Here is a 21,624-nt window from a genome sequence, read left to right on the forward strand (position 1 = left end):
GTTGCCAAGGAATGAGGAACACAGCCCTTGTTGGTTGCCCTGTGCTGTGGTTCCTCAGTATAATCAGTCCTACGTCCTCTCTGATGAAAAGCATTCCTCCTTGGTTTCCCTTTGAATCTCTCCATTTCTAGTCTACTTAAGCCTAGTCTGGATAGTCTGGCCAGGAGCTGCTCCTGAGCACGTATTCACCTTCATACTTCTGCGCATCGCAGCTTACACCCCAGCCCTCACACCCAACACACCACACTGTATGTTTTTAAAGTTTCAATCTTCTGTATAAGCGTTTAGTGATGTTTGCTTTCAAATGGTTGGAATCTATGTTTTAAGGGTCAAGCCAATTCACTTTACAACTAATCACCTGGATTTCTATTGTACTTTTTTTTTTTCTAACTTCACAATGATGTTTAAAGGACGCACAGGCAGTTCAAGGAACACAATAGCTGATGCAGACACTCTGAAAGTGTGGGCTGTAGACAGAGGAAACCAAATTCCAAGGGCACAGACTGGAGGAGAACCTAAACCAAGCTAATGGAAATATGGTACAACCAGCAATTTTAACCAAAAGTCATGGTGGGAACTCGCAGTCATCCACTAAAAGCGAATAGAAGATTAAATTCAAAGGTCGGAACCTCAATGGAGTGGAGTGATTGGGGCAAGGTGCATACTAGGGTCTATTAATGTCAAGACTTAAAAGGAAAGAGGGAGGTGAGGGAAGGTGAGAGGTGGGCAGGGAAGGAGAAAAAGGTTTATTTAAATGTTCCATGGGTAGAACTCTAGGCACTATGATGCTATCCAGAGGGAGGTGGGTAAAACAAGACAGGAACAGCCTTCCTTGCAGAAGGCTCTCCCTGCAGGGGGCACAAATGCTGAATAAGAGTAAGCAACAACAAAACAAAAGAAGAAAAGCAAGAAATCCACCCAGAAGTCTTTAGCTAGCTGTGGTGATGCCCTCAACCCCTTCTTAGCTTATGGGAGGAGGAGCATAACTTGGAAGTTTTTGATGGACTACCTGGAACTGTATTTCTGGTGAAAGCAAGCATCTTCCTACTGTTCTCTTAAGGATCTTACCTTTCCAGAAAGACAGGTAGGGAAGTTGATGCTTAGTTTTATATTTGGACTAACAAATTAAAAACATAATTTCTCTCCAGTCTCCTAAGTCTTTTCAGCATTTCCTAAAAACAGCACAAATTCTGTTTCCATTTCCCTAGATATCAAAGAAATTAATTTGTTGTTGTTGTTGTTGTTGTTGCTGCTGCTGCTGTTAATGCTATTATCTCCTAAGAGCCAGAAAGTAAACGGCCATGCATGTCCCTAGTTCAGAAATCAGAACCATTAGACAGATACCTTGCTTGGAAGATGTAGGCAAGGTAATTGGTGAGCTTAGAAGTATTTGTCCCCAGTTGGGAGTGCTGTCTCCTTAGGTGATCCCAAGCAACCTTTGACAGTGAGAGGAATTTTTCCAAGGACAGGCTATCCTAATGGCCACCTTAGGTCCATGCTGCGGTTTCCGGGTGTTTACAGCTCCAACTCTTGCATCAGAATACTCCTGCCCTAGGCCCCAGCCGCCCCCCAGGACTTCAGTGCAGCCCTGGAGTACACCCATCTCCCGCCCTAGATGGGGCTCCCCCAACTGGCGGGAACCAGAGACACTGCAGTGCGACACCCTGCAGGGAGCTGAATCTGAAGCCCCGGCTTGAGATCTATACAGGCCCTGGTGACAGTGGCCTCTTGAGTTTCAGTTTGTGAGTCCCTGAGCAAGACCCTGAGGGTAATCGGTCCTCTGGACTCCAGCGTCTTTGCGCCCCCACCTACCCGTGCAGAATCTCCAGTCTCCAGCGCCTGTTTCCACGTGTTCCGAAGCCCCAGGTGCCGCTGCGCTGGCTCCAGAAGGCAAGAGGCCGAGGGTCCCAGAGCGCTCGGGCTACCGCCGCACCACGTGTGCTATGGGGACTGGCGCGGGTGGAGCGGGCCGGATCAGGCTCCTCCACCCCCACCGCAAACCCGCTGCCACGCGCCCTGTCGCCGTCCCGCAGCAAGGGCCGGCCCAAGCCTCGCGGGCGCGCAGGGACACCTTCTGGACAGCGCTGTGGACACGGTCTGCAAAGGAAACGGTAAGATGAGCGCTTTGGTGTGCTTGCCTGCGGGAACGGGAGGGCAACCAATGCCTTGGGTTCACTGAGGGCAGAGGGGACCGCTGACCCTAGAATTATCCCTTCCATTCAAGGCCCCGACCAGGGTGTTCTGGACAAACTCAAGGAGGTCGTGGGAAATTGGGTACAGGGGTGTTTTCCAAAGAGGGACACCAAGGCTGAAAGTGGCTCTGTCTGATTGGTTATTGAAACGATCTGAATGAAATCAGGTTAGCTAGGCCAGCATGTTGGCCATCAGTTTTGGGTGTCTCTTGACTAATGTTTCTCAGAAGCCAGGCTTGGAAATGAAGAGAAGATTCATTCAGTAAAGAGATGTCTCCAAAAGGCCTCTGGGAGATGGATCCTTTCCAAGTCCCCAGTGTTCATGTCTGTGTTTCCTAGGTGATTTTTTTTTCCCCCGATAAAGATTATCCGAGGTGAAAAAAGATGAATCTATATCTCATTGCTATACTGTTGAAGAGACAGAACATCTCATAACGGGTGGTGTTAACACCTTATAACGGGAGTGAGTTGTAGAACCAACCAAACGAAGGAGTGTGCAACCTTAAACTGGCGTGAGTCCTCCTGACACCTAAAACTTCAAATGAAGAAGCCGCTCAGGGGGAATACTCCTCTCCTTGTGTTTTTATCTTCTCCAGTGCAGTAGAGCCAAGCGAGAGGCTCCACCGCTGATTCTCAAGGTCCTCCTCAGTGCCTTGCTTGGTGACCACAGAGCACGGGTAACTCCACTCCCGCAAACTTGAACTCGTGCAGCTCAGAATTTGTACCGTAGATTCTGCGGCAGCAATGCCAGCCCGGTATTTAACCAGGTATATTTGAGACAAAAAAAAAAAAAAGAAAGAAAGAAAGAAAGAAAGAAAAAAAGAAAGAAAGAAAGAAAAAGAAATCAAGTAGGTTTTCTGTGCCAGTTTTTCTCCAGTTGGCATTGAGAGAACAACACATTTGTCACTTTGAAAGCAGCATATTACTGTAATGGAAATTGTTGTTACTTTGACAATGGCACGTAGAGCACATTGTTCCATTGTAAGTTGTATTTCATTAACCTTATAGTTATAATCCTCAAGGTAATATCTTAATAAAGCCAAACAATCAGATATATTGTGCCACTCTGAAAAAATATTAGGCCCCAATTTCTTATTTATTTGTGTATTTGTGTGTGTGTGTGTGTGTGTGTGTGTGTGTGTGTGTGCATGCATCTGTACTTGGGTCCAAGCATCTCATGGAGTTCCTAGGACAGCTTTTAGGAGTTGGCTCTCTCCTACTTTATGGGTTTGGGTGAAGTTCAGGTTAGTAGGCTTAGAGGCAAGCAACTTTATCTGCTGGGACACCTCACAGTCCCCAGACTTTAATTTTATAGATGAGCAACTGAGGCTGACAGAAAAAGTTATTGTCGAAGGTATGACTAATTAACCAATGGACAATTTCAAGCCAGCAATGCCCTAAAGTTCAGACACGAAGGAATATATTTCTGTAAGTGAGTGATTTTACAAAATAGTGGTGATTTGCTGAGCTTAGTCACAACTTAAGAGATGTGTGACTCTAACGGCACAATATGAGGTTAAACTCTGAGATGGTAGTATTGTGCATCTTGATTGTGATGGTTACACAAACCTATACACATGACAAAATGTCAGATCATCAGCACATTACACCAATACCAATTTCCTGATTCTGATGTCATGCTATAGCTTTATAAAATATAGCTCTTGGGGAAAAAAAATGGATGGAGGGTATGTGGTACCTCTCTCAACATTCTTTGCTATTTCCTATGAATCTGTAATTATTTCACAATAAAAGCCTTTCTTTAAGATTATTTTAAAAGTACATCAAATTCCAAACATTGCCTGTGTTTATAAATCCAATCATCCACAAAAATGTCATTTAATATATATGTGCTCTCTTAAGTATTTACAATATACTTAAAATATTTGTTATACATAAACTAATATTTGCATTCTTCCTTACTGTTATTGTTAAGGACAAAGAAAGAAGCTGTGCTTATAAATGCTATTCTCTTTAAGAAAAATCAGGAATGTAAATCAAATTTGAGCTTTAAGATCTATCCTTTTAACGGAGTTTCTACTTTGAAGGTTGACCACCAGCAGAAGAAGCCTCACAGTATACTAATATAATCTTTTTTTTTTTTTTTTTTTTTTTTTTTCGAGACAGGGTTTTCCTGTGTAGCCTTGGCTGTCCTGGGCTCACTGGTAGACCAGGCTGGCCTGGAACTCACAGCAATCCATCTTGCCTCTGCCTCCCAAGTGCTGGGATTAAAGGTGTGCACCACCACACCCGGCACTAATATAATCTTAAAACAGTCCTATAGACAAAGTTCTTAGCACTGCTAAACAAGTTTCTATACAGGCTTTCTGCATAGAAAATACAGGACTCTAAGAATGTCAGATTTACTGGTATCCTTTATAATTTCCATGACTGCTGGATATATGCTACTGCATCTACTTAATATTATTTAAACACACTATGTTTTTCATTAGACTTTATCTAAAGAATGGAACCAACACAATATTAGGTTCCATAATTCTTCATCTGGTCTCACAAAGAGCCTGGTTGTGCCCAAAGGAGTTCTGTGCTAGGACAGCCCTTACCAGCATTAGAAAGATTCAAGGATCTTCGTATTGAAATCAACTCAGAACTCACATAATCACAGTGTATCTCCTGGCACCCAAACAGAGGCTCTCGGTACTGATACCATGTAGGGCTTCACAGATGCCTCCCTGAAGTGCATATGCTTTCCCACATGTCCCAAGATGACTGCCTATGAGCCAGATTCATTTTTCAAATGCAGTTACTTCATTTTAAAAATCAGGAAGACATTTGCTTATAAAAATTGAAAGTAAAACTTTTAAAAATCAAAGGAATTTGCTTTTAGAAATCAAAAATATTAGCTTCATCAGGCCTGGCAAGTTCTAGTAAGGATTTCTTACAGATGGTGTCTACTGCTTTTGTGTTAACGGAACACTGACAAGTGAACTCAGCTCACTTGTATTGACTGTCTTAAACAAAGACATCTGAGTTTTTTGACTTATGCCCTAAACCACCTCCCAGATGTACAAGTCCTAATCTGATCTGGAGATACAGGAATAAAAGTAAAGTGAATTAGTCATGGCCCAAGACATTTCTTTGAACAAAATCCATCTCTAAACACCAATGTTTTCTTTCCTTAGTGCTCAAAAAGCACTTTCTAAATTTTCAGTTAAAATTTTAAACACAAAATATTTAAATGTTATGCACAAATATTTAAATTAAAATTTAAACATATTAAATTTTAATTTAATGATTTAAATAAATAAGAATTAAAATATAAAATATTTTACTATTATTAAAATAAACATATTTAAGTCTCAACCATTTTAGAAGCTCTTCCTTTTCTAGCTTTTGAAAAAGAAAAATTAGATGTTTCCTTTCTGTATTTGATTTTTTGAGGGTGTGAGGGGCACCTTTCTCTTCTCCAGAGTTCTTTAGGGATGTTCACAGTGGCGCCATGATTCTGTTCTTTGGTTAAAAGATGCCACTATAAAGCCTGGCCTATCATTTGGCTGTCAAATGAACTAAGTGTTTTCATAGTGGTATCCATCCTAAGTCTTACTTACCACTTATAACCTTTGTTCTGCAGTTTTTACTTTGGAAATTCTTTCTTGTTTCCTTCAAATATAATTAAAATGATCAGTTTTTTGTTTTTTAATAAGACATAGTTAAAATTTGTTTCTACTCTTGCTTGACACTCTAAAGTTAAGTCTTACTGGATCACATGTTCCTGAAACCAAAACTCTGGATTTTTTTTCAATTATTCACAGTTTTATTAACATCAACAACATTTTTTATCAAAATATTTGGCTTATATATTTAACTATCTAAACATCACTCTGGTAGTAGAATGAAATAGACAGTGTAAAATAATAATATCTTAAATGGTCCTCTAAGTTGAAACAGAAAAAGAAAAGACAATAAGAAGTTATCTATTTCTCAAAAAAATGAATATATAAGATATGAATTTAATTTCAAAGGAGAACATTCTTTCTTATTCCCCAAAGAAAATGATGAACTTTTGATGACCCAACCAAAGACAGTTTGCTGAGTTAAAACCATAAAAATCATGTTAGGTTCGACCTACTAACAGCGCACTTCTTTCCCTGGGGCAGCGTGAAGTATTTTGTAGCATGACTGAAGAAAGGGTAGAGGGTAATATTAACCAGTCTTCTCCCTACTTTCTTGGTTTAACTCGTGCCCAGGAAAACTCAATTTGTAATTTCACACCATTAATACACATTAAACTAACTCTAAAAGGCATAGAATAATAGTCTGAGTGAGCAGGTGCTATTAAAGCTAATGACCCTTTAATGCATTTATTAAAATGATGCATGCTTTTGAAAGGGCCATTATGTTTCCATAAGCTAGAAGGTGGTAGACTTATAAACTTTATGTTATTTAAATGAACATCCTTCCATATTCAGTTGGTTCTTGTTACATTAAAGAGAGAGATGGCTGCTCTAAAGTTATTTCTTTTTTCTAATTAGTTCTTTTATATTTTGAGAATATAATATAATTACATTTCTCCTTTCCATTTCCTCCCTCCAAGCCCTCCTATATGCTCTTTCTTATTCTCTTCCAAATTCATGGCCTCTTTTTCATTAGCTGTTGTTATGTAAATATGTGTATATGTGTGTGTGTATACATAAGTACAACCTGCCCAGACTGTATAATTTTACTTGTATGTACGTTTCAGGGCTGATCATTCATTACTGGATAATCAAATAGGGTGCTCCTACCTGCAAAAAAAGATTTCTCTCACTTTCAGCAGTCCTTCGCGGCTGATGGTTCTTTGTGTACGGTTAAGGATTACCATGGTTACTGATGTTACAACTGCATGTTTGGGCAGTCGTGTTACTGAAACTTTACAGGTACAGCGTCTAGCATTCCTAGGAGACACAATCTCGCAGTAAACAATCCCCTGGCTCTTACAGTCTTTCCACCCCCTCCTCTGCAATAATACCAGAAATTCTCTCATCTGGGTCGGCAGTGTTCCCTTCTGAAGCTAAAGACTGCATGACATATACTAGTCACAAGAAAGCCCTCTTTTAAATTGTTGGTCAGGATTGCTCAAGAAAGCTTGCAAAATATTATAGCTTATTGATGTTGCCCTTGGTTTCCCCACACCCCCTGGGGCAGGTAAGATATGTTCTATTGCTGAAGACACCATATACTTCAGATACAAGACCCAGGGGCCCCTAAATTTAAGCTGACCTGAAAGGTCCCTACGTGAGGACTAGCTTTTCATGGCCCCAGAGTGCATCAGGTAAGCTTCCAATGTAGGGAAGCAAATAACTATTCTGCCCAGATATGATGTTTATGAACCACAGCCACCACCAGCACAGCATGATAAGCTGCAGAAAGCGTGCAATCGTGGCACACATACCCTGGAAGGAGCCAACAGCTCTCTAATTGGACTTAGAATTCACTTAACAAGAAAGAAGCCACTCCTGGTGCTAGAAACCTAGCAAGGCTAATGAAGTCATGCATCTTAAAGGAGTACCCAAAAAATGACACTCTACTAAGCCAACATAATCCTTAACTACATTTTCAATATTTGTCCTTATACCCATAGATAAGTGTAGTCCTCAACCCACATTAAGAGAACTTCTCTTTGCAACAAATGAAGACCATTAAAAAAAAAAAAAAAAACTACAACCACTTAGAATGCAAAGTTGTTTAATCCAGTCCAAACTAATATGTCTACAAAATAGCTCTCAAATCTAAGGGTTTTTTAATTATTAAAAAATAGTTTTATCATACAAAATACTCCGATCGTGGCTTCCTCTTTTCCATCTCTTCCCAGATCATTCCTACCTCTTCACCCATCCAACTCTTTTGTGTTTTATGGGCTTTGTTTTTGTGTCTGTGTTTCTTGTGATTTTTTTTTCTTCATTGCTGTATGTTTGTTTTTATTTTCCTGCTTGTTTTCTAATTTTATTTCTTAACTCTAACCTAAGGAAATGCTTCTAGTAGCTCTTGTGTTGTGGTGCCTTGGGTGTTCTGTCCATGGTGCTGAATTAGTCTTTCTATTTAAGAGCACACCACACACATAACACACACACACACACACACACACACACACACACACACACACACTATAGAAATAAGCAATGAAGAATGGAAAAGTCATTTTTCTCATGATCAACAAATATGTACACACACACACACACACACACACACACACACACACAGACACACACACACGCATCGAGGTGATGGTGCCACACATCTTTAATCCCAGCAGAGGCGGAGGGTATCTGAATTGAGTTTGAAGCCAGCCTGGTCTACAGAGTGTATTCCAGGACAGCCAGCGATACACAGAAAAACCCTGTCTAGAGCAAAACAAAACAAAATTCACGATTAGAATTTAGAAATTCATACATTGGGCAACTTTGTAATTAGCATAGAAGATTATATGAAAACATTATTAATTTTTGTATTTGAAGAATTTGGAAGGGGCACAGAAAATATTTATTTTTAACCTGACATTTCACCTTGGTAGTTTCATCTTTTTACTCTTATATAATTCACAAATCTATAGCATGTCAATAACTTTGATAGTCACTGACTTCTGTTCATTTACCAGAAACTATTTAGTTTCTATTTTGAGAGGCCAATACCTTGAGCATTATTTATACAATTTCAAACAAGACAAAAATCATACAACTTCTAGTAGTGAGACATAATATGCATTCCTTTTATATACATTTATCAGAATACTTATGATCAGTTTCACATTAATTCAGTAAGACAAATAGTTCTGAGGATTGCAAATGATTTTAACATGTGGTGCTTGCTACCAAGAAGCCAAGAGTTAATAATTGTTGCACATATATTGAAAATAATACCATAAGGGAGTACATGCCACTAAAACTTAACATCTGAGGGACGGAGGTAGTTTGGTGTTTTTACTGATTTATTATCTCTATTCCCTAACTCAGTTGCTAATACATAGTATTTTGTTCTTATTTTTTGCATAAATTAGAATCTGAATGAAAGAATAAGTACCAAAAGAATAGTTGGTGGCACTGGTCACGTGGCCCCGGCTTACAGGTACCCCCTTTAGAGGGAACATGCACTCATCAATTGCCAAGTTAGAGAATTGATGTATTTTATTCTGTTTTCCTCAATGTATTAAAATATTAAGAGTAAAACTAAACGTGGTTTCATTAGTGTATATTAAATTCCACACACTTGGTGTGTTTTCTCTATACTAGTTCCTTTCACATACATACAATTATTGTCATTGTTTTCTTCATATATGGGAAGTTAGCTCACTTGCTTAAATAATCCAGCAAACACATAAGAATGAAAAGTTTTATTAAATGCCTAATAGTGAGTTTTTAAACAACCATTATCCCAAAATCTCAGCCAACTTTAGCATATGAGAGCCTTTTCAATTTTCACATCACCATCAAAACTAAAGCTCTTCAAAAGTCTACCTCCCATGAGGTACATTTCTGTTCTAAGATATCTAGGGTGACCGTGGGAAATAGAGAAAGAAAACAATAAAATGGAAAATAAGTAATGCTCAATGCTCTCAGTTAGCAATGTTTCCTGACGCTCCACTACAGGAATAAATCTCCAACAATGTATTCTCTCCTATAGTAAAGTAGCTATGGTGTGATGGCCAGTCACAGATTGAGAAGGATCTTTTACAAAGAAAAATATTTTCTACTTTTCAATAAGACTTATATTAAACATTTGAACCTATCAACTAATTCTAACTTACACATAAAACTAATTTACAAAACAAACTAATTTACAGAAGTATCCTTAATAAGCCCACCAATTATTTTTGCAGTTTCCAAGTGATTGATATTTCCATCTTTATGTTTCAGTTTTTGAGACTAAAACTTGCAAATCTAGCATCTCTTTTGAGCTTGCACTGTTAATCATTGCTGAAGAGTGACCAGAAAACTCGCCAATCATCTTTTTATTTTACAATTTTTTATTAAATATTTTTACATATACATTTATATTGTTACACATATATATAATAAACTACCTACAGCAAGAAGAACCATAAAACAATCAGGAATTATAAAAATGTTACATTCATATTGCTTTGGCTATTTGTGTTTGGCAGCCTTGAAGAAAACACCTTTCCTATCTTGGTGAGTCTAAAATTCTAAATGTAAATTGATATCTAACCTATCTTATCATTATCAATTTAAAACATCTAACTAGACCTAAAAACAGATTAACCCCTAAACAACTAAGCTTAATTGTAAGACTAAACTATCTGGTCTTCAACCACATCAGAGACTTGAGAAGGAATAAAATTAATTACAGGAGTGCAGGTTGGCAGCTTCCCAAATGAGAAGATGACAGAGACAGTTTGATGCCTGAGCAGGTACCCAAAATACTCTACAACATTGGCGCAACATCCTCAGCCTTCTGGCTCAATATATCTGACAGACATATTTGTGAGGCAGGAACTATTGAGGACTTGTTTACCCTGTCTTGGCAGAGTTTGCCTGTCGACTCTGCCTGCCTCCAAGCTTGGCCATTTTCAAGCAGAATTCTGTCTGTGGTAGAAATGGCATTTTTCCCAGTGGCTTGTTTGCCACTTTTGAAGCCATCTCCATAAGGAGGTTCTCTGATGCTCCTCATCTTCTCTGAGGTAGGTTGAGTGTTGCCAGAAGTTAACCTGTCTCATTGTAAATGAATCTTTAAAATAATTTTTAAAAATCCTTAAATGCCATATTCTGTATGTCTCATGTTTTCAAAGACCTTATCTAGCTTAAATAAATCCAAAAGTAACAATATTTTATTTTTTAAATATATTTTATTAATTTATTCATATTACATCTCAATTGCTATCCCATCCCTTGTATCCTCCCATTCCTCCCTCCGTCCCATTTTCCCCTTACTCCCCTCCCCTATGACTGTGACTGACGGGGACCTCTTCCCCCTGTATATGCTCATAGGGTATCAAGTCTCTTCTTGGTAGTCTGCTATCCTTCCTCTGAATGCCACTAGGCCTCCCCATCCAGGGGACGTAGTCAAATATGGGGCACCAGAGTTCATGTGAAAGTCAGACCCCACTCTCCACTCAACTGTGAAGAATGTCCTGTCCATTAGTTAGATCTGGGTAGGGGCTCGAAGTTTACTGCATTTATTGTCCTTGGCTGGTACCATAGTTTGAGCAGGACCCCTGGGCCCAGATCCTCCTGTCATAATGTTCTTCTTGGAGGTTTCTAGGACCCTCTGGATTCTTCTATTTCCCCATTCTCCCATGCTTCTCTCACCTAGAGTCCCAATAGGATGTCCTCCCCTCTGTCCCACCTTCCTGGTAAATGAATACATTCATGGGACATGCCCCTTGGGTTAGTGTCCAGATATAAGTGAGTATATACCATTTGAGTCTTTCTGCTTCTGGGTGAACTCATTCAGGATGATCATTTCTAGTTCAATCCATTTGTCCACAAATTTCGGGAATTCCTTGTTTTTAATAGCTGAGTAGTATTCCATAGTGTATATGTACCACAGTTTCTTTATCCATTCTTCTACTGAGGGACACTTAGGCTGTTTCCATGTTCTGGCTATTATGAATAAGGCTGCTATGAACATGGTTGAGCATATGTCCTTGTTGTGTGCTGGAGCATCTTCTGGGTATATTCCAAGGAGTGGAATATCTGGGTCTTGAGGAAGCCCTATTCCCAATTTTCTGATATAGCGCCAGATAGATTTCCAAAGTGGCTGTACTAGTTTGCATTCCCACCAGCAATGAAGGAGTGTTCCTCTCTCTCTCCACATCCTCGCCAGCATGTGGTGTCACTTGAATTTTTGATCTTTGCCATTCTGATAGGTGTAAGATGGAATCTCAGAGTTGTTTTGATTTGCATTTCCCTGATGACTAAGGAGGTTGAGCATTTCTTTAAGTGTTTCTCAGCCATTCGATATTCCTCTGTTGAGAATTCTCTGTTTAGTTCTGAGCCCCATTTCTCAATTTGGGTTATTTGGTTTGGGGTGGTTAATTTCTTGAGTTCTTTATATATTTTGGATATTAGACCTTTGTCAGATGTAGGGTTGGTGAAAATCTTTTCCCAGTCTGTAGGCTGTCGCTTCATTCTGTTGACAGTGTCTCCTGCCTTACAGAAGCTTCTCAGCCTCATGAGGTCCCATTTATTAATTGTTGACCTTAAGGCCTGGGCTGTTGGTGTACTGTTCAGGAAGTTGTCTCCTGTGCCAATGTGTTCCAGGCTCTTCCCACTTTTTTTTCTAACTGACTTAGTGTCTCTAGTTTTATGTTGAGGTCTTTGATCCACTTGGATTTGAGTTTTGTGCATGGTGACAAATATGGGTCTAATTGCATTTTAACAATATTTTCTTTAAAGAGGACTGGGAGAAAGGAATCTGTAGACAAGTTATACTAAGAATGTAAACGTCTTACCCGTTATAAACTAGCACTCTGACATCCAGTTAAGGAACTCAAAATTGAAGCAATAACTAAAGCAAATACTAATAAAAGTACTGTATGCACTAGGAATACCTCATTTTCCTCATTGCAAAAGGCAAAAGACAATCTAATTTTCCTTGGTGAAATGATGATGAAGCTATACATTCAATGAAGTGGTTGATATGTTATTCATGTATCTAGTTGTCTTGTATGGGAATAAATATCCACAGAAACTTGTTACATATATCTATGTATGTATATTTATATATATGTATATACACATACACATATATAAAATGTGCGTGCATATGTGTGTCTGATATGATAGCTCTATCCCTTTCTCTAAAAGGGTTTTCCCGGTCATTGAACAGCAATTTTGTTGACTAATTACCCCATCTAAGGAGAGGAAAAAGAATATTAGTCATATGAACACTGAGAAAGGAACCTAAGAAAAGTACTTTGAAGCCCAAAAGTTTGAGATCAGATAAGATAACTTATCTTGCTTAATATGTTATGTTTACATATAAATATTATATGGATAGCTATTTTGTTTCAGGTTTTTTTTTTTTTTTCATTTCACAGTGCTAACTTTTTCACAGCATTTTTCATTATGTTGTCTTTTATATGTATTTCACTGTCCTTAGAAACTGTTTTCCTGAATGCTTTTACACATGTCATTGACAAATTTTGCTGACCAGGGAGAAAAAAAATGATAGAAAATTTCAAAGATTCATTTTTAGCTTTTTTAATGCATACATAATGTAAACAAAAATACAATGTTTGTGATATATGCCTCTTATAAATGAGACCAGTAACAATGTGACAACAAATCTGTCTGGATTTACATCCATCATGTGGCTTGTTTTGCTAAAATACAAAGGAGGACTCATCTCCTGGGCCTTACTTGCCTAGGTACTCCAACTGTAAGCTTTGTCAGAGAGCATAAGTGTTCTCTGAGCAGAAATGAAAACTGCAAATTTAGCATTAGCATTCTACTAAGAGCAAGGAGGGAAGGCGCTATAAATCAATACATCTCTCTCTCTGGTATCCAATTAGAGGGGAGACATGACCAACAGACTCGAATTCTTTAAAACAAATCTCCATCCCTTGCCCCAGAACTAAGACTTTTTTTTTTTTTTAATGAGACAGACCCTCACTATGTAGTCTCAGCTGGCCTAGAACTTTACTATGCAGACCAGGCTAGCCTTGAACTCCCAGAGATCCACCTGACTCTGCCATCCAAGTACTAAAATTAAAGGCATTCACCACCACACCTGGCAGGTAAAATAGTCATTTTTTTAAAAAATAACTTCTCCTTTTTAATAGGTAAGTTTGCTTGCAATCATGAGTAAAAAAATATTTGTTTTGATATGAGTTATTATAGTATCAAAGATTTGTCATAATGTCATAAGTTTAAAGAAAATAGAGTAACTGGACATTGTTTTATAAAATGTTGCTGGTTTTTCAAAGTTTAGTTTTGAAGTTAAAAGAAGTCTGGAGAAAATTGAAATTTTCAAGTGAGCATTTAAACAGTGAAGAACTTATACTGTCTTACTTTTCTCAAAAAAAAAAAAATACAAATCATGAAACTTAACAATTTATTCCGAATTTTCATTAGGGTGGAAAGCAGCTTTGCTTCCATCAAACCACATAAAACTACATTCTGTCACCTTCACTGTCATTATCCTTGATCTGACTGACAGGACAGAGCTGCATGTAGTCATTTCCACACTCAGCAGATTGACAGCATCTGGGAATTGAGTTTCAGTAAGTGTCTACTCTGAGTTTATTCCAGGATATACGGTTTGCTATTGCAAGCTCTGTCTTAGAAAGTAACTGGGAACTAATTTCCAATTTAAAATCATTTATCCCAAGAGAAGTGTACTGTGTTAAGTTAGCTGTTTTGAAGGTATACAGGTGAACATTTCTGCAGCGTTCGAGAGTTTAGCCACGTTTTCCTTCCTCGGAATTAGCGTAGTTCAGAATATATTTCTGTTCCTAACTGGAACTTTTGTACTGTATTTTTCTACTTAATTATCTAGTGTTTACATTTTGAAACTACTGAATGTGAATATAATGTCTACTTTGGAACTTGTGGGAGACTCTTGTAGACAAAACTGAATTTAAATATGTTTACAAGTTCCAGTGCTACCTGGCATCAGGGAGACCCTAAGTTAAGCTCTAACAAAGAGGAAAAGCTGTCGACCAATGCCCTCGGGCCACTGTGTAGTAAGACTCATGTTTTCCCAGACACTCAGAAATCTATTCTGAAGTGATGTTGGTTACCGTTCCTCAGTTACGACATCTCTAATAACAGAAAGCCATCAAATGTTCTCTGTGCTCCATTCCTCATCTCCACCTGGTACCTCCACCTTATGAGTTACATGAATATAATAACAAACAATTGCAGCATGGTGTTCCTACTGTGGGAAATAAGTAAGAGCTGCACATGCGAATCAGTTAGAATCATAGTAGGCAGCAAATAGTTCTAGTCGTTAGCCAAGGTGCAGAGCCACCTACTGAGAAAGAATTGTTTCTCTCCACAATCTTAGGATTCCCTTGGAATTGCTTTTTCCCTGCTCCAAAATCAGGTACAGAAAATGCAGGTACATCTTTACAGCAACGCAGTAAATGACATTTCAAGACTAACACACCAATCCCACTATATAGTATGGCAAATAAAATACACAGGGGTATGACTATATCTAGCCTCGAGAGTGTGACACAAGATGCCTTACCTAAGTGTTAATGGATTTGGAGTCAGATCTTAAAAAGCAAAATTATTTATTTTCTTTTATAGGTTTAAAGAGTGTTAAATTTTATTTTTTTCCAGATCGAAATATATCTGTGTCTAAATATTAAAAGCAGTGTTTGGAAAACAAACAAACAAAAAAGCCAGCATTTGAGTTATTCAGCAATGTTGATCCTCCTGTCTCTGAGGCCCATCTCAGTCCGAAGTTTGGAAGACATCTAAGACAGTTTCCTCACACAGGAAAAGTACGAGGATGGGCTATGGCTTCAGGGTTCCTAGAAGACTCCAACAGATGATGCCCATTTCAAGGCTCTAAAAGGGTCCCTGACACTTATTTTAACACCTGTTCTTTACCTTATTACTCTTAACATTAAAACATCTGCTAGCCTTAACAATGGGTATGAAAAAAACTTTTATGATTTTCTTAGGTTTCTAAATAGTTGTTTATCGGTGTTTTCATGTGTGTGATGGTGTCGTGTGAAACTTACATACCTACCTCTGGGCATCTGCTCTCTCCTAATATGTGAGTCAAGGGTTCGAACTCAGGTTGTTAGCCTTGGCATCAAGAGCCCTTACCCACTAAACCATGCCCCCAGCCCTTTGTGTTGCTTTTAAAATGCAGATTAATTCAAAGCTTTGCTGGAACAACAAAGAGAAACAAAGTTCTTGACGTTGCTTTCCACAGATAGTCTTAATACTAGGACCCCAGATTCTAAGTGGCTCAACTACAGCTTATTAAATTCACAACAGACTTAAAATTATTTGCATTTGCTACAGTGTTTCCAATGATAACAGTCTAGCCCATGAGTGCTTAATTAATAATGCCAGAAAGAGTTTTCCTAAGATGATAAATATGAGTCTAAGATACATGTAGAAGTGGGAAGGAGGAAAAAGGATACTTCAAAACTCACTTTATCTGTTTTATTACTAATTTCTTTTTTTTTTTTTTTTTTTTTTTTTTTTATTAATTTATTCTTGTTACATCTCAATGTTTATCCCATCCCTTGTATCCTCCCATTCCTCCCCCCCCCCCATTTTCCCATTATTCCCCTCCCCTATGACTGTTCCTGAGGGGGATTACGTCCCCCTATATATTCTCATAGGGTATCAAGTCTCTTCTTGGCTACTTGCTGTCCTTCCTCTGAGTGCCACCAGGTCTCCCCCTCCAGGGGACATGGTCAAAAGTGAGGCACCAGAGTACGTGAGAAAGTCGTATCACACTCTCCACTCAACTGTGGAGAATATTCTGACCATTGGCTAGATCTGGGAAGGGGTTTTAAAGTTTACCTCCTGTATTGTCCTTGGCTGGTGCCTTAGTTTGAGCGGGACCCCTGGGCCCAAATCTGCCTATCATATTGTTCTACTTGTAGATTTTCTAGGACCCTCTGGATCCTTTTATTTTGCTGTTCTCCCATGCGTCTCTCATTTAGAGTCCCAATAGGATGCCTTCCCCTCTGTCCCAGTTTCCTGGTAAGTGAAGGCTTTCGTGGGACATGCCCCTTGGGCTAGTATGCAGATATAAGTGAGTATATACCATTTGATTCTTTCTGCTTCTGGGTTAACTCACTCATTATGATCATTTCTAGCTCAATCCATTTATCCACAAATTTCGGGAATTCCTTGTTTTTAATAGCTGAGTAGTATTCCATAGTGTATATGTACCACAGTTTCTTTATCCACTCTTCTACTGAGGGACACTTAGGCTGTTTCCATGTTCTGGCTATTATGAATAAGGCTGCTATGAACATGGTTGAGCAAATTTTCTTGTTGTGTGCTGGAGCATCTTCTGGGTATAGTCCAAGGAGTGGAATAGCTGGGTCTTGAGGAAGCCCTATTCCCATTTTTCTGAGATAGCACCAGATAGATTTCCAAAGTGGCTGTACTAGTTTGCATTCCCACCAGCAATGAAGGAGTGTTCCCCTCTCCCCACATCCTCGCCAGCATGTGGTGTCGCTTGAATTTTTGATCTTAGCCATTCTGATGGGTGTAAGATGGAATCTCAGAGTTGTTTTGATTTGCATTTCCCTGATGACTAAGGAGGTTGAGCATTTCTTTAAGTGTTTCTCAGCCATTTGATACTCCTCTGTTGAGAATTCTCTGTTTAGTTCCAAGCCCCATTTCTCAATTGGGTTATTCGGTTTGGTGGTGTTTAATTTCTTGAGTTCTTTATATATTTTGGATATTAGACCTTTGTCAGATGTAGGGTTGGTGAAGATTTTTTCCCAGTCTGTAGGCTGTCGCTTTGTTCTCTTGACAGTGTCTCCTGCCTTACAGAAGCTTCTCAGCCTCATGAGGTCCCATTTATTAATGGTTGACATTAAGGCCTGGGCCGTTGGTGTTCTGTTCAGGAAGTTGTCTCCTGTGCCAATATGTTCCAGGCTCTTTCCCACTTTTTCCTCTAAGTGGCTTAGTGTCTCTGGTTTTATGTTGAGGTCTTTAATCCACTTGGATTTGAGTTTTGTGCAGGGTGACAAATATGGGTCCAGTTTCATTTTTTTACACATAGACCTCCAGTTAGACCAGCACCATTTGTTGAAGATGCTATCCTTTTTCCATTGAATGGATTTGGCTTCTTTGTCAAAAATCAAGTGACCATATGTGTGTGGATTCATATCTGGGTCTTCGATTCGATTCCTTATTACTAATTTCTTATTCATTATCAAAATTGTACACATTATGGCAAAAACATAATTTAGTGAAAAATAAGGAAGATTTTCATTCTTATTCTTAAATTACATGCTACATTTTTACACCCATGTTATTATTTAATAAATATCTTCAAAAGAAGCTATGGCAGTAATGACTCTCAATTTTTGTAAAGGAGTGTACAGTCCTTATTTTTGTAAGTGAATATTTATAAAGTAACCAGAGCGTCTTCTGTGCACATCAACTATGTTATAGCCCTGACTCAGCTACACATTCTTGCAAGAATCATAAACCCTATTTCACAAAAAAAAAAAAGGTGCTATAAACCCTACCAAAATCGACTACTTCCATTTTATTTCATATTTTTACATTTTAGAAGTTTATGAAACATGCAGAGCAAAACTCATCTGAAGTTTCTCCAATGCTGCCATCACACTTAAGTCATTTTAGGGAGAAACGCTATAGGCCTAATTCATAGAGTGGAAAATTAAACTGTAGTGGACCTTAGAACCCTCTGGAGCATTCCTGTAAGAACGTGCCAAGGAAGGGCTTCTGGTAGCTTCAGTGAGCATCCTTCCACCCCTGCCCCCAACTGAAAAAGCACTTTGAGGAGGAGGTTGCATACACTGCTCAGAACACACCTCTGAATGAATGCCCGTGTGTACATGTTCCTTCTCCTTCTAATGGCAAGCATGAATAATGAATACGGGGCCTATGAAATAATGCACTCAGATAGCCTCCCTCTCTTTTTAGATTATACTGCTCCCATAAGAAGGAAGGCAGTGCTTCTAAAACCACAGCCTGAGATCACACGTTGACGTAAAATATTCATACCTTTTTTTTTTTTAATCTTCATACCTTGTCGTGGCACTATAAATTGGGAAGAGCAAATAATTTTAACTATAAAACAGTCCTTCAGGCAGAACTTAACCTGTTTCACATGTAGTATTGATGCTATTATTGGTATGTACATAAACACAGGTGTTGGCTATAGCTTGTAACCGAATAATAAAAGAGAAAGCTAGTCACCACATCATAAGAAGAATACATTTGTGCTCTGCCCACAGTTTTATTAGTATCACTGATCTTTTCTTTGTTTTACTTAAGCCTAGGTCTTTACCGTTAAACTAGTAACATCTGTGATGGTGATGGCACGCGTGCACCAGTTACTAAGGTTAAAGGTGCCATATTGCACACACACAAATGGAATTCACACCTTAAATCCAGATCTAGGATGAGGGGTCAGTTAATACTACTTGCACAAAGACAATTGTCATAAAACAACAGAGATTTATTTAATCTAACACATAAATGCCCAAATGGAAACTTGGAAGTCAATTAATGTATTCTTCTGTTTTAAATAACACCCGCCTAGTGTTTTCCTTGAATAAATAGGAGAAGAAAACTATAGAGAGGAAAGTGCCAACCAAAAGTGGCTTACACTGCAGTGTGTGGATCTACATTGCTCAACTTACACTCCAGACACTAAAACATACGGTGCTTGTGTAAAACTGATAAGATATTAAATCAGAAATAACAATGTTTTCCTGTTAAAATCCAGTGTTTTGATATGCTTTATGCGACATTATAAATGCAATCTATTCGATCAGATTTTATAGTTATTTATGCAACACCCAATAAATATTTTCAATTTCATACATCAGTTGCTTTATAGAGCTAAATACACCATGGAAACAAGTTTGAATTCTAAAGTTTAGTAACATTTTTGTTCTGTTTCCAGTATCTCTCCTTTTGTAGGCACATATGTGTCTGCCATGTGGATAGACTGTAGTCCATTCGTACTTAATATTTAGTGTAATTAAATAAATACATATATTTACTATTACTTATAAAATATAATAACAAAAGCCAAGAGAAAATCTAAATTATAAGCTCCCGAGATTAGGTTACCAGCTCAAACTTTTCCACTATTGATCTTCTGTTGGACTACAGGTTTGGAAATAAAATATTTACCGTTCAGTGTTGCCTTGCCCCAGTCTGAATCACAGCCATCTTGTAATCTTCTAAAACATATTCATCTCAAGGAGACGGGCCTGGAAGAGAAGGATATTAGTTTGCTATTTTTAAATTATATTGTGAAAATTAGGATTTTTGCTTTTATTCTTTTTGTTGTAAAACTATAGGGTGACACTCTCCTCAAAACCAAACCTTACCCTACCGTGTTTACATACAGACGGACTTGCTCAAATTACGCTACACTCTTGGGCTTGGGTTTTAGAGAAAGCATGGAAAGACAATGAAAATAATGATAATTTGGATAAAATATCTTAGAAAGTTCCTTAAATTACCCATTAAGTTCACCACGGTCATGACACATCCTCAATTTCTTATCAGCCTAAGCTGGAAAGCTGCCACTACCAAAGTCTCTGGCTTTCTCTGTTTCGGTTTCCAGCTCCACCTCTCTCCCTAGCCTCTTCCACCCTGAACAACTGCTTCCTGTTTTCTTCCTCCTCCAGCTCCTCTTCTTCCTCCTCATTCTCTTCCTTCTCTCTTGACAAAATTCTGCTGCTTTGCCAAAAAGCCCATTAGCCTCCTTGGATTGAAAAGGCCTATGGAATCAGGCCAGGTCTCACCCAGAGTCAGAGAAACTCCCAGAATGAACCTAAACTTGGGCATTCAAGTGTAAGGATTGGACTTTACTTTTACCAAAGACTCCATCTTCTACAAACAATTTCAGCACCTGGAGCCTCCTTTTCCTTGTCAGATGTAGGCTGTAACCCTCATCTCAAGCAACACTTCAGTGCTCGATGGGTGAGCATCTGTTTAGCTTGGCACAGTGTTTTTCAGTAAATGACAGCTTTAATATCAGTACTTAGACTAATAATTCTTTAAGGCTTTTGTTAAAGCAAACAACCAGCGTTGAAGAAGTTTGATGAATTGCACACCTTTGAACTACATCAAGGAGAGTTTAAACAGTGTAACACATGGTCTCGGCCTCTGTGGTATGGATATTTGACTTTATGTTAAAATTGGTACGCTCATATGCATACCAAATTCAGGAAAACAGACCTAGCCTAGCCTCCTCTGTGTTCTATTTTCCTTGCCCTATACCACATTTGTCAACCTATTCTGCCATTCAAAGAAAATTTACAAGCAAAATGAATACAATACACATTTATTACCCTCTATGAATACTAATTTTTTTAACTATCAAAGTGTTTCATCTAACAGAAAATGGATGTGCTAAAATGCTTTGTTTGAGCTCACTTTAAGGGACCAAAGAAAGAAATACAAAATTTGTTTTGCGATTTTGCTCATTGGTCCTATTTTATGGAGGTGGAGAGGTTTGTGGTATTACTTAAGACACAAATTATCCCAATTTCTTCTAGCGCTTCCTGGCTGGTGGTAGTGACATGATCTTTGTACTTCAGTTACGGGGTGCAGGTCACTGGGAATCCACTTCAGTAAACTCCAAACACATATCCAAGAGCAGTTACATCCTCTCAGCCTCTGTCGTATGAGACAATGGATTTGATATGAAAGTTGAGATGCTCATATTTAAACCAATTCCAGATAAAATGAGGCATTTACCATTAAATTACATGACTAGGTAAACAGAGACCACTGGGATTAAGAAGGCAGGGCAGAAGAGAACGAAT

The 21,624-nt window shown here is 38.5% G+C and overlaps 1 protein-coding gene across 1 annotated transcript in view; it reads left to right on the top strand.

The window, feature by feature from the left end:
* Window positions 1-1,301: 1,301 nt before the first annotated feature.
* LOC127201819 (uncharacterized) overlaps window positions 1,302-21,624 on the top strand; it is a 39,755-nt gene continuing 19,432 nt past the window's right edge. Inside the window, exons 1-3 of the mRNA XM_051160523.1 lie at window positions 1,302-1,367; window positions 1,522-1,714; window positions 1,792-2,111. Coding sequence (XP_051016480.1) covers window positions 1,302-1,367; window positions 1,522-1,714; window positions 1,792-2,111 — 579 coding nt within the window. The remainder of the gene's footprint in view (window positions 1,368-1,521; window positions 1,715-1,791; window positions 2,112-21,624) is intronic.

This window comes from Acomys russatus, chromosome 17 (assembly GCF_903995435.1).
Source record: "Acomys russatus chromosome 17, mAcoRus1.1, whole genome shotgun sequence".
Lineage (NCBI taxonomy): Eukaryota > Metazoa > Chordata > Mammalia > Rodentia > Muridae > Acomys > Acomys russatus.